The following is a 13,830-nucleotide window of genomic DNA, read 5'->3' as shown; positions in this document are numbered from 1 at the left end:
AATCATTACAAGTGCAAAGGCTTCAAGGGTGGGAATAAAAAGCTTATGAAGATGAGGGTGCATTGAAAGAATAGCTATAAATCAAGACTGGGATGTTTCTTAATCTCTGCTTTTTACACTGACTGCAAAAATAACTTTTTTGTATAGATTATGGAAAATGCAGAAATCAACAACATCATCAAAATAGTTGGATTACAATACAAGAAAAGCTATGAAGATCCAGAATCTCTGAAAAGCTTGAGATATGGAAAAATTATGATCATGACAGATCAGGTAAGTCTGAAATTCACAAGTTTTAATCTACAGAGCTTCTTACAATGTGTTTTGCTGCAGTTTCAAAGGTTCTGAGGTTTCTTTAAGGAATAATTTATCTGTGTTGTTTTGGTTACTCTAAATGTATAGCTGAACTTTGCTGCAGAAAATATCAAGAAACCAAAGGTAATAATAAGAACATGCTATTGATAATTCAAAAATATGTTGAAAGTAAGGACAAAAGTAGACAGTGAATGAGGTGGCATTACTAGCAAGTCAGGTAGAAACAAGGATGTAGGCAATTATTTTTGGATAATCTCATGATTGAACTATCAAGCATCTTGCCACCAATGAGAACTGTGGCTGGGTTTGGGTTTTCTCCACAAAACCTCAACTCTGTGGTGTCTGGGAGAGCTGTCTAGCCCTCAGCAAAAACATGCCACAGGCAGAGAAACCTTGAACAACAACCATGTACTTGGCTTGGAAGACCTTTTTCATAGCTCAGTGACCTTCACAGGTGGTTATTTCATACCCTGGTCCAGTTTGGAATCCAAGTTAAAACCAACTGTTCCTTTCTATGCTTTCTGTCATCAGACATTGCATTGATGTATTCAGGCCAGTGAGTGGGATTTTTGGTGGTTTGGGTAATCTGATACAAGATTGCTTCATGTTTTCATGTTCTGATTCAGGATCAGGATGGATCTCACATAAAGGGCTTGTTGATCAATTTTATTCATCACAATTGGCCATCATTGTTGAAACATGGTTTTCTTGAGGAATTCATCACTCCTATTGTGAAGGTATGGGTTCTGTTATTGAGATTTTATGGATTACTTACAGCACAACAGAAATGTTGATTTTGTTTGTTTGTTTTTTCAAAGGCAAGCAAAAATAAGCAAGAACTTTCATTCTATAGTATTCCTGAATTTGATGAGTGGAAAAAGCATATGGAAAATCATAAAGCATGGAAGATAAAATACTACAAAGGTTTGTTTAAAAACAAATATGTGAACCCTATGAATAAATAATCATAAATGGGTGCTCTGAAGTTTTCTTATAGCTTTTCGTGATAGTATCTTACATAGTGATTCCCCAGTTATCCCCAGTAAAATAAAAGGGATAAAATAATAAAACTTAAGTTTTGAATATTGAGTAAGTATTTATTTTTATTGGACAGGGTTGGGTACCAGCACTGCTAAAGAAGCAAAAGAGTATTTTGCAGACATGGAAAGACATCGGATCTTGTTTCGATATGCTGGGCCTGAGGATGATGCTGCCATTACACTGGTAAGAACTCACAAAAGTGCTTCTATATGATATGTTTTATTTTTCATTTGGTGCTGAAAATGGTACATGAGGAAGTCCTGACAGGGCTTGTTTTGGTTTTGGGTTCTTTTTAGTACCTGAATGTAGCAGTTTCAGAAGCTGGGGGGAAACACCAATTAAGTGTAGTGGTTTTGGTTTGCCAATCATTCATTTCCTGGCCAATGCACGTGTTAAAGAAGTGGGCCAAATGCCAGTGCACCCACTAGAATTATTTACTCATTTTCTCCTGCAAGATAAGGATTAGGAGGAGGGCAAAACAGGCTGAAACTTATAAAGGGTATAAAGAAGACTTTATTAACAGAATTAAAAGAAAAATAATAAGAAAATGAGAACAAACCTTCAGAACACTTCTCATGCCCCCACACCCTCTTTTCTTTCCCACTGACAATGTAATGAGACAAAACCTGGGACTTTCAGTCAGTTTGCCACCTCTAAAATAGTCTTTCTTCAGTTCTCTTAGGAAGAGGAGTCTCCTTTGCCATGCCATGGAGACTTCTTCACAAGAAACAGTTCTCTCATGGCTTCAGTGTCACAGTGAATCAGCAGCCTTCCAGAAATCTGCAATAGTGAAGTCCCTCCCATGTTTTGGTAGTTTTTTCCTGTAACTACCACCATGGGTCATTTCAGCTTATTGGGGTACAATTTTAAGGATGAGCTGTTCTAGTATAGAAACAAAAGTTATCTGCTTTTATCTCTGGGAACAGAGGTTTTCTTCCTCTATCCCTGGGGCAAAGTTTCTCATCTCTCTCATCTCTCTCTCAGTTCAAGCTTCTCATTGGACCACAGCTACTGCAACATCTGTTTGTTTCAACACTGGTACTTCTGCTCACAGCTGTTGTTAGAATGCTACAGCCCCCCAATGCATTCCATGAATTACAGGGAAAAAGCAAAGTCTGATATATCAATTATATCTTCACCATAGCCTTAAAAGAGAATTTCAGCTCAATACAAAGGCATCTCCTCCCATATAGAATTTGACTCCTTCTTCACTGACCTCAGTGTCCCATGTTGTTTTCTTTACGTGTCTTCACCCTTTCCTTTTTATTGATTCAGGAGAGAATTGGTGTTCCTAGGTTCATTTTTTCTCAAGCTTTATTAGTTGAAACAGTTTTTATAGATTTCTGTAGTGCTGAAAGGTTGATTTCATCCAGGCTCTGCACTGGGAAAATCCCACCACTGGGGAAATCGTGTTGGTCGTGTGGTCTGCACCAACACCGTGTGAGTTGCGTTGGCTGCCGGTGCCACCCCACACCTTCTCTTCATGCTGGGCATCAAAAAAACATAAAAAGGAAAGCTGCTGCTGCTTCCTTTGGCCTTCTGTCCACAGCATGGCTCGCTGAAAGCAGCTAAGCAAACAAAGTTCATTGTGAGCCATGCTGAGATAGCTGTGGCTGCACTGATTTTGGCCAAACAGTCCTGGCCACGTGGCCTCAGGGCCGGCTGCAGGGCCACTCTTGGCACTGGTCCTGGCTGCATGGTTGCTCCTGGCACTGGGATGGCCTGGTGGCACTGCTGGAAGAGAAAGAAAATGAACTGACAGGCCCTACTGGGAAGGGTCCCAGCACTACTGGGAAGGGGCCCTGCCAGGATGGGGCCTGGTGGACTTTACCAAGCCTGGCCTGTGACGGTGTACGCAGGGGTCTTAGGATGAGGGAAGAGATGAGGATTTGACTCCATGTTTCAGAAGGCTTATTGTTTTATGACATATATTATATTAAAACTATACTAAAAGAATAGAAGAAAGGATTTCATCAGAAGGCTATCTAAGAATAGCAAAGGAATGGAATGATAACAAAGGCTTGTGTCTCGGACAGAGAGTCCGAGCCAGCTGACTGAGATTGGCCATTAATTCAAAACAGCCACATGAGACCAATCACAGATCCACCTGTTGCATTCCACAGCAGCAGATAACCATTGTTTACATTTTGTTCCTGAGGCCTCTCAGCTTCTCAGGAGAAAAACTCCTAAGGAAAGGATTTTTCAAAAAATGTGTCTGTGACACCTAGCCCAGCCCCACCAGGCCACGAGGGCTGCACAGGGCCAGGCCTGCCAGCGCTCTGTTACCTGTTCAAAGGTTGGAAGCAAGAGAGTTTTTCCTAGGCCCTTGTTCATTTTTAAATGTGACTCTCACAGAGGTGTGTTCAGCTTTGTTGAGTGGTTTAACACGGTGTCAATATTCAAAACAAGCCAGCTGGTTGGTTACACCAGGCCAGAAGGAATTTGCCAAGGCCCCCACAGGGAACCACTTCTGCAGCTCGTGGACTCTCTCCCCAAATAAAAATCAAACTGCGGTAAACCACGACACTGAAAGAAATCCTGTGGGTGGAGAAAGAATCTTTTGGAAAATGCTTTAAATTCTGGAATAAGCTTAATCCACACCACAAAATGAGCTCTACCTTCTGCTTTTAGGTTTGGTAGTTTTGTGTGATGTGAATATCAAGAAATGTTACAGTCAGAATTGCTTTTAAAGACAAACATACAAAAAAGTTCTCTGAGGGGTTTTTATTTGTTTGGGCAATAGAGCCGAAACAAATTGTGTTTCATGTCTACTTAGGTGTCTGTATTATGTTTCAGACCAAATAAGATTAGATAAATATTGTTTATTCATTGAAGATCTGTCAGTGTGTCATACATGTATTCATACATGTGCTCTACATATTTGAATTTGAATTTGTATAAATAGTTGTGTGTAGGAAAATACTTCTGTTCCAAAGAAAGCTTGTGGAAGGGTAAAGTTTAAAGTATCTGGAATTAAGAGTTTTCTCAAGAAATATTTCAACTTTTGTCTACTTTACTTTGACATTTTAATTGTAGGTGACATGAGTGAGAAAAAAAGGGTAAGAGAGAAAAAAACCAAAATGGTAAAATACCTATCTTAGACAAAACAACTTTTTTCTTCTCCTGTGGGTACAGTAAAATGTGTGGTTTTACTAACAGAATTCTGATCTCTGTTTCTACAAAGAAACCTCAATATACTGATTGGTAGATGAGGCCATGTAAGCACTTATGGCTGATCCTCACTGTTACCTAAAATAGTACTCTGTCAGTCTGGGAGGAAGCTCTGTTACACCTCAGCAACTACCAGCTAGTGCTGGAGCTGTGTACAGAAGCTTCACTTACACTTACACATTCACCTGCTTTTCCTCAGCTGGTCACTGGAATCCCAGCCCTAAGTTTGCCTCTGGGTGGTATGTGATTGTGGGCCCCAGCAGACCTCTTCATAGCTGAAATCAAAGAAATCAAGGAAAGCAAGAATTCTTTCACAGAGCAACTTCTTCACCATGCTGAAGAACTCTTATGCTAGTAAATAAAGTATTAGAAGAGCAGTTTTAAGTGGAGAAAAGAAAAAAAAAATCCCCTCTTATTCTAATGAAGAATAAATATTTGAGAACAGCTCTTAATTCCATTCATTCTATTTTTATTCTATTGAAAAAATTTTTATGCTGATCCAGCTCTTGGTCATTTGTCACTTCAGTGGTCTAGAAAAGGTATAGATACACTGAAGGGAGCCAGAAGAAAATTGTAAGAATTTAGTCCTGTTTTTTTACATTTTAAGATGTCTGGCGCTGTGAATTATCAAGGTTTGTTCACAAGGGAAGTCAGTCTCATGCAAAACAAGGTGATAGGGCTGAGGCCCTTTCTTAGAAACTAAGTTACATATAATATTTATTATGTAGCATCTTGGTCTCCAAGGAATTGACACTACTCATTGAGTTTTTTTGGAGTGCTCCAGTTGGAGTCCTTTGAAAAAGATGGTGCTCATGAGTGTGTTCTTATGCAGGAGAGTGGTTGAAATCAGGACACAATGAAGTTTCTATATGTTACTCCCTGAGAAAAAAAAAAAAAGCAGTATCTCAGCAGCTCACAGAATTTCCCCAATGTAGTCAAAATCTTCTTTAAACCATATATTCAGTTTTCATGTCTTTTTCTCTTCTTGGGAGAAGGAACTGACTGGAGGGGAACTCTGTTTCTGTAACACCACAAAGTCAGAACATTCCTGTGTCCTTTTGTAGTGATAATTGGTTGCTGGAAAGTGATGCCTTCTCATCATGAAGGCTGAGGCTGTCAGTCAGCTGGCCCAAACTCTGGCTTAGGCTTTTTGTGCAGTGTCAATTCTGTCAGGTTGTCAGTTTTCTTAAGAGGAGTAGGGATGGCCAGTCAGGAACAGCTGGAAGTTATTGACAGAGCAAAAAGGGCATGGAGAGGACAAGAGTAGGATATTTTTTCTAATACCTTTACTTGATTGTCTTGATGAGAGCTTGGTCTACATGACGAACCCAACCTTAAAGCTGTGTGGGGCAAGACCTTCAAACCTGTGTGTCAAAGCACAGCTCTGATGTGAAGAAGGGAAGAAGAGTGATAAGATTTGTCTAAATGCATGCAGATTTCAGGAAAGCAATGTGAATTTAAATTGCAAACAGTGAGAGATCTCTCATTTCAAAAAACCTTGTGCAAAAATGTCTGAAAAGTCATGTACTGGTACTGCTTAAATGTAAATGTTAGTTATACGGATTAGCTTGTCCAAATAAGCCTTATTGAATACTTGATTAGAAAGTGCAATATACTTGAAGTTCTGAAGTATGACTGAAGTAACATACATTTGCACAAACATTTATATGCTGATACTTTAGTGTACTTGGAATCTTTCCAGGCCTTCAGTAAGAAGAAGATTGATGACCGAAAAGAATGGTTAACAAATTTCATGGAAGACAGGCGACAGCGTCGGCTACATGGCCTTCCTGAGGTTAGTCCTAGATAATAGCTATAAATCTGCCAGGTGAGATTTAAATGTAATGTAGTTTTTGTATTGAATGAATAATGTATGTGGTTTTTTCCAGCAATTTTTATATGGTACAGCAACAAAACATTTGACTTACAATGATTTCATTAACAAGGAGTTGATCCTTTTCTCAAATTCGGACAACGAGAGATCTATCCCTTCCCTTGTTGATGGTAAGCTGATAATTCATTATCACTTTTTGGAATATTTCTGTTTATTGATGGTTTTTAGAGCTGTGATTTGCATTGGAATCAGTGCATTCAAGTAGAGAATATAAGAACTACCATGCATATGTTTGTTATAATTTTGTATATCAGTAGTATCCTGCATGCTTTAGGAAGAGCAGTGCCAGGGGGTCAGGGGAGGTGCAGCCCTGGTGAGGCCACATCTGTTGTGTCCAGTTCTGGGCTCCTCAGCACAAGTGAGACAAGGAGCTCCTGGAGCCGGTCCAGTGAAGGGTTGTGAAGATGATTAAGGGTCTGGAGCATCTCTCTTATGAGGAAAAGCTGAGGGAGCTGAACCTGTTCAGTCTCAAGAGATGATGGAGAGGGAACATTATCAATGTGTATAAGTATCTAAAGGGGAGATGTTGAGAGGATGGAGCCCGGATCCTCTCAGTGATGCCAAACAATAGGACAAGAGGCAGTGGACACTGATGCACAGAAGTTCCACCTGAACATGAGGAAGAACTTCTTCAGGGTGCAGTGCCTGCACACTGGAACAGATTGCCCAGAGAGGGTGTGGAGTGGAGATATTTGAGAGAAACACCATATCCTGTGCAGTGTGCTCTAGGATGATCCTGCCTGGGGAGGTTGGACCAGATGAGTGGCTGTACTCCCTTCCAGCCTGAACAGTTTTGTGATTTGTGTGCTAAGGAATTGCCATGTTTCTTCTGTGAGGAAGTTGAAGCAGTTGCTGTGCAGGCTTTTTACTTAACTAGACCTATTCCCTAGGCCCTACTAGTGTTTTGTTTCTGCTCATACCATCAGAGAAAGCAAGTCTCTTAAGTGCTTATGATAATTAACATGCAAGTCAGCAGCTGAGTGCAGATGAAGATGCAAATGTTTTCTCTCCTCAGTCTTGCACCACAGGCAGTGCTCTAGTGTTTACTGACCTGTAATCTTGCTGTCCTCCTGTCAGTCAGGTTTACTAACCCTCCCCTTGCAATAGCATGTACATTAAAAGGAGCAGTTTTTAGTGCACTGGCTTCATTTGTAAAACTGTCTGCAGACAGCATAAGCAGAAATTTCTGCTCATGTCATTGTCTGTGTGCACAAGCTTACTATGATCAGGAAAAAGGCCTTGAGACTTTGGGGAGGGGTGAAGTGCATTTATCTCCAGTTCCCAGTACATTTTATAGTGGAGCTGGTCAGCCTTCTTAACACTACAGACTTATACCAAAATATTAGTGCAGCAAGAGCTTTTTGTGTTTTGCATGAAAGAGAAGGATCCTTCATGGGTAGGGGTAGTAGCTTCCCAGTAAGATGGATCCCCAGCTTTGATGTAGAATGAAACTGAGTTAGGTATGCAGATACACACCTAGGGAACCAAAGTGTGTCAGCCTCTGTTTCAGCTTCTCCAGACTTACTTCTCCCATATCTGGGTACTTACAGAGCTGTATGTTTCAAGACATCATTGCTCCTTACAATGTACTGTACCCAGACTGCCTTCTCAGAAACAGCAGAATGATTTTGCTGAAATGTTAAATATTTAAGAATGAACTTGCAGTGGGCTGTTTCTACAGAAATGTAAGAAAATAAGAAGGGAACACAGTTATTCATATATTTGTGTGTGTCTATGTTCATATGTAACAATTAAGGTGTATATATAATACTACAAATATTATATATAATTCTATGAGGAATTATAATTCCTATTACATATAATTCCCATTTCTGCCAACTTTGGCTGTAATTCTGCATTCTGGGCATGGACATATGAATTGTGCAGCAGGTGTAGTGCTCTAGCAATGATTTTTGTCCTTTAGCATCATCAGGTGATATATGACAGGCTAGCCTGGTGGCAAATCTCAGACAAAATAATGAAGGGGAAGAACATTTTGACTATCTTTTTGTAAAGGAAGTCCTTTAAGTCTGTTGTATTCCATAGAGTGCTGGTAGAAAAACATGATGCAGACCTGTTGTAAAAAAGTTGGATATTACATATTTGAATGAAATGGAAATTGAAGTCAGTCTCTCTTTTTTTTTTTTTGTCTTCCTTCCAGCTTTTGCTCTTATGTTTGACCCACTGTACTAATGGTAACATTAAACAATATTTTAGTGCATTTTAGCAATGTATGTGAATTAAAACACTGAATAGCTCAATAAGCATGATCTAGAACTGGTTATCAAGTTCTGGATAACATGCAGGAAATATAATGCAATCCCTTCCACACAGCTGTTGTTCCTAAAGTTGTGTGGTCCCTAAGCAATGAAAATAAACATTTTCAGAAGATCAGATCAGAAGATCAGAGACTGGCTTCTTTCTTAAAACTTTAAAAGATCTGAAGAGGATAACATTTTTTGGTAGTAAGATTTCAGAGTTCTGTGAAATACCGGTAAGCTGCAGTTACAGCTGTCATTGCTGAATTTGTGCTGGTATTCTTAGAAAAAGATTTTGCTGAGTAGAATAGAAAGAATTCTTGACGTATGGAAGTTGCACCTTTAGGATCAAGGTGCAGTTTATTAGAATGATATATTGGATGCTCTATAATTGGCTGAAAAGGTTGTGTTTCCACCTTTTTGGTAATTTTTTGAGTTTGGTAAAATGTTTTTAATTACTTTTAAAAAATTATATGTTTATTATTTTGTTACTATTTCAGTGTGAATTTGTTTTTACTTAATGTTTAGACTTCTTTTGAGAGATTAGAAATTATGAAAAGGCAAAACAAGTTTATCACTTGAAAACATTTGCTTGTGTATGTGTTGAAAATGGGATGTTCTTCTCAATAGGTCTGAAACCAGGGCAGCGCAAGGTTCTGTTCACTTGCTTTAAGAGAAATGATAAACGTGAAGTAAAGGTTGCTCAGCTGGCTGGTTCTGTGGCTGAAATGTCAGCTTATCACCATGGGGAGGTGAGTATGGAGGATGGTGAAATTGCAAGGACTTTTTGCCTATGTAAAATTCTAGGTAAATGTTTCTGCTATTAAAATTGCAAACTATTGACTATAATTCTACTAATCACAAAGGTGTGCTTTTAAAGGAAATGAACCACACTGTATGTAACTTAATAAAACAACATATTTCCTTTCTTTCCAAGTGTTGGTGCACAGTGTTATACCAAATACTTTGTGGGTTGTGGCCAAATAGTAGATAACTAATTACCTAAACAACTTCTAGATTCTGAAACCATATGAATATAGGAACTATGTTCTATGACAATTTTTGTCTGAAACAAGAAACATAGTATTTTAAGGGAAGAAGCTGAAACTTTGTTCTTCAAAAACTTATTACAGTGTCAGAACAAAGATTTTTTTCTAGCTCCTGTTTTGTTTATATTTATGTGAAATATTAGCAAGAGTGGCTGTATTAACAATCCATCCATCCCTTCTCTTCTCCCTTTAGAAGCCATGAGTAGTGGTTTGTGCATTCAGGTGTGGTCAGTTTGTCCTTTTACTTCCCCCAGAGAAGTGCTTTAGAAGAAATTGAGAAGCTCAGGTGTTTTCATAAGCACAGAATATGTATTCCCAGCAGCCCTTGCAATAGGTTACAGTAGTTCTTTCTCAGGGAGACTGCTTTCTTAAAAAATTAATTCAGGTTAGTCACACAATTTTGGGCCATTAAAAATAGATTTTGCTGGCTGATGAGGGTGGACTGTCTCATACTTCTCACTATGAATATGTATTTTCTTGCAGCAAGCATTAATGATGACTATAGTCAACTTGGCTCAGAACTTTGTTGGAAGTAACAATGTGAATCTGCTACAACCTATTGGTCAGTTTGGCACCAGGCTTCATGGTGGAAAGGATGCTGCCAGCCCTCGCTATATTTTCACCATGTTAAGGTAAACTGTTAATGCCAAGCCAAATGCATACTTTTAAATAGCCTTCTTATGAAACTCATCTTTTCACAACACTCCTTTTTTGGGGGTGGTGGGGGAGAGAAATGGAGAAAGATTGAAATGTTTCAATAGAAGCTCATATTTTGCTTTGGATCTCTTAAGTGTTGTTTTGAATATCCGTAACATTTTGCTGTTCCTACAGTTAAGCAAGGAAATTTTGCAACTGTTTGGATGCTGTGTTGCTTTATAACTGAGTGCCCCAGTGTCACGCTGAGCTGTGTGTTTTGAAAGCTTCAAAGAATGGTATTTTGTAGATGCTAAATGTCAGCAGTTGCTAGTGTATCAGGTACATGTGTTTCTGTGAAGGAAACAAACTTCCATCTATTATGAACACACTCTTCCATTGGGAGGAACTTTGTTATCTCAGGAGATGTGTACATTGGATTTTCAGCTTCAGAATGGCAAAGAGAGAGAAAGATGTGAGAAAAATCTGCAAACTGATCATATCTGGGCCCAAGGGCTGTTAAAGCAAAATGTTCTTTACATACTGGACTTGAGGTTAAATGGTTTTCTTTTTTTTCTTTTTAAAGCCCTTTAGCAAGGCTACTTTTTCCATCAGTGGATGACAACTTGCTTAAATTCCTGTATGATGACAACCAGCGTGTAGAGCCTGAATGGTACATTCCCATCATTCCCATGGTCTTGGTAAATGGAGCTGAAGGAATTGGCACTGGCTGGGCATGCAAACTTCCAAACTATGATACCAGAGAGATTGTAAACAATGTCAGACGAATGCTGGATGGCCTAGATCCCCACCCAATGGTAAAAATAACAGTATATACTGGTATTTTATATGTGTTTACTTACAGAATCAATTCCTGTCTCTCTAGAACTTCTTAATTATTGGAGCATATGAGTTGGTTTGTCCCAGTAGTTTTATGTAGAAGCTTTACTTGACTCTTGGGATGAGGCTGGGGAAGTTAACTTTGAAGTAAAAACATTGCTATTTGTATTTTTAGCAATCATTTTAGGGACTTTTTTTTCAGTCTACTGACTGTTACAAGCCCTGCAGGGTAGTTGTGACATGGCAGTAGAATAAAAAGTTGTATCACTCTTCCTTTTTGAAGGTACTACTCAAGTATCTTCAGCTAAAGTTAACATTTCCTTTCTCTTGTCTGAATTGTTCTCTGTTTTATATATCTGTAGGCAGAGGAAAAGATATTGCTGCTGTTCAAGGAAATCAGCAACTTCTGAAGTGCATTTAGCTTCTGTTTATTCAAAATTTTAGAAGTCCCAGAAGTGGTGTGAAAAAAATTGGGCAGAAAGAATACCTGTGTGACCCCATAATATCTGTGACCAGGAGATGAAATGCAGTTGATGTAACCTTAATTTTACAACTGATGAATATTGCTGCTTGACTGTGATTATTAAGCCATGGAAGCAGAAACATCTTTTCTTCCCTATTTAAATCACAGTTCACTGAGTGTGCAATATCAATTTTCAAGACATAGTAGCTTTCCTTTTTCAAATTCTTGGGAATAATGAGAGTTTTTTTTTTAAATTAATGCAATCTATTGCCCTTCCTTTAGGACTCCTAGGCCTTCTGTGTAGTCTCACAGTCAATTGAAGCTCACTGTGCTTGAAAGAGGCAGTTCTGCCTCCATCTAGCTCCTTTCTGTGTGCTGGTATGTGTTTGTGTCAAGCTGGATAAGGAAATCAATCCTGTTAAAAAAAATTCCTCAGCCTGTTAGTTACAATTTGACCTGGATGGGCTCCACTATCTTTGCCAAACAGAAAAAAATTGAAAAAATGGTTAGGGGAGGTAGCACCACTTCTGTAAACTTATTGTGGGGTGTTAATCTGCTTTCTGTCATGCCTTAATTGTGCTTAGAGTTTTCTTTAAGAAAGATCAAAAAAAAAAAAAAACCAAACTAAAGAATCAAAACAAAACCCCACCACCTCACTGGGTTCAGCTGCACCTTCTTAACAATTTTTCTAATCTGTGGACAGTAGGATAACTGGTCCTGTCACTTGCATGTGTGTATTCTGGTTTTTCTGTTGTATTTTTCCTATGACCTCAGATTTTATCATTCTGAGAGGTTTGTTGACAGGTTAGGGCAATATAATGATAAGTGTATGGAGTATGGAAAAGAAATATTTTTTGACATTTTATTATAAAGATTATTACTTTGTTTTTTCCAATTTCAGCTTCCAAACTACAAAAACTTCAAAGGAACCATTCAGGAACTTGGTCAAAATCAGTATGTAGTGAGTGGTGAAATATTTGTCGTCGACAGGAACACAGTAGAGATTACAGAGCTTCCTGTAAGGACATGGACCCAGGTAAGTAATAGTGAAATACATTTTAATGTAAACAAAAAAGAATGAAGAATTCCTCATTAAATTATTTAATCCTACATCTGTGTGAACTTCTAACACAATTTCTGATTATACATACACAGAAGGAAACATAGTTTCATTCTCCTGTGTGCTTTTGTAGAAGATGGTTCTCTGTGCCATCAGCTGTCCATGCTTCTCCTGCTTAGTCCACTTCACAGGAGGCCTTTCTGTCCTGGTTTCTGCCTCTTAAGTTTGTGCTACTCTTGTGCTACTCTAAACTGCATTTTGCAGTTTATACTGGCTCTGTAAGTTGTAAATGGTGCTAGATGTAATGCACAGAGCTTTGAAAGTTGATGTTGTTAATTTGGTTTGCAGTTTTAAGGCATTTCAAGTGGTTCTGTTTTTTGCTGCCCCACTTTCAACAGGTGTACAAAGAACAGGTTCTAGAACCTATGTTGAATGGGACCGAAAAAACTCCAGCATTAATTTCTGACTATAAGGAATACCACACTGATACAACTGTGAAATTTGTTGTGAAAATGACAGAAGAAAAGCTTGCACAGGCAGAAGCTGCTGGATTGCACAAAGTCTTTAAGCTTCAAACAAGTCTTACTTGTAATTCTATGGTAACTTTTTCATGTTTGGCTATTAGAATCCCTACTGTTGCTTGTTGTAAAATCAAATGTTTTTATAGTGTGCTTTGGTTCTTGGTATTGAACAGTGTGTTGTGCATTAGAAATTGTTTCAATAGTAGAAAACTGTAGTGATGACCAATGCTAAGTCAGTATGAATACGTGAATCCATTTTATGATGAGTCTTTCAAATAGGACAGGCCTGGGGTGGTTGCCTTCCTGTAATTGAAAATCTCCTGTGCAGTGAACCAAAAGTGGTTAATGTAAAGTAGATCATACAAATAACTTTCTGCCATATTATAATTAGATTTGAGTTTTAAACTTGAGACAAATTACATTTTTAAAATTGCACTTTCTGCAGGACTGTTACGCCTCTAATATGAATTAAATGATCCAATGTTTCCACCAGCATAAATCCAATTTTAGGTGGCAAGGTATAGCAAACACTGTTCTTAAGCTGCTGAAGACATAATAGTGCTGTTATTTACTAAGAATATGAAT

At 38.5% G+C, this 13,830-nt stretch overlaps 1 protein-coding gene across 4 annotated transcripts in view; it reads left to right on the top strand.

Moving 5' to 3' along the window:
- Positions 1-13,830, top strand: part of TOP2B (DNA topoisomerase II beta) — a 61,507-nt gene that overhangs the window by 34,689 nt on the left and 12,988 nt on the right. For all 4 annotated transcript variants that reach the window (XM_063154616.1, XM_063154590.1, XM_063154598.1 and 1 more), the window contains exons 13-23: positions 148-273; positions 942-1,052; positions 1,134-1,239; positions 1,430-1,539; positions 6,230-6,322; positions 6,417-6,531; positions 9,310-9,431; positions 10,212-10,360; positions 10,948-11,179; positions 12,566-12,700; positions 13,123-13,323. In XM_063154616.1, the coding sequence (XP_063010686.1) occupies positions 148-273; positions 942-1,052; positions 1,134-1,239; positions 1,430-1,539; positions 6,230-6,322; positions 6,417-6,531; positions 9,310-9,431; positions 10,212-10,360; positions 10,948-11,179; positions 12,566-12,700; positions 13,123-13,323 (1,500 nt within the window). The remainder of the gene's footprint in view (positions 1-147; positions 274-941; positions 1,053-1,133; positions 1,240-1,429; positions 1,540-6,229; positions 6,323-6,416; positions 6,532-9,309; positions 9,432-10,211; positions 10,361-10,947; positions 11,180-12,565; positions 12,701-13,122; positions 13,324-13,830) is intronic.

This window comes from Melospiza melodia, chromosome 1 (genome assembly GCF_035770615.1).
Source record: "Melospiza melodia melodia isolate bMelMel2 chromosome 1, bMelMel2.pri, whole genome shotgun sequence".
NCBI classification, from domain to species: domain Eukaryota; kingdom Metazoa; phylum Chordata; class Aves; order Passeriformes; family Passerellidae; genus Melospiza; species Melospiza melodia.
Note: the sequence above shows the minus strand (reverse complement) of the source record. Positions and strands in the feature narration are given on the sequence as shown.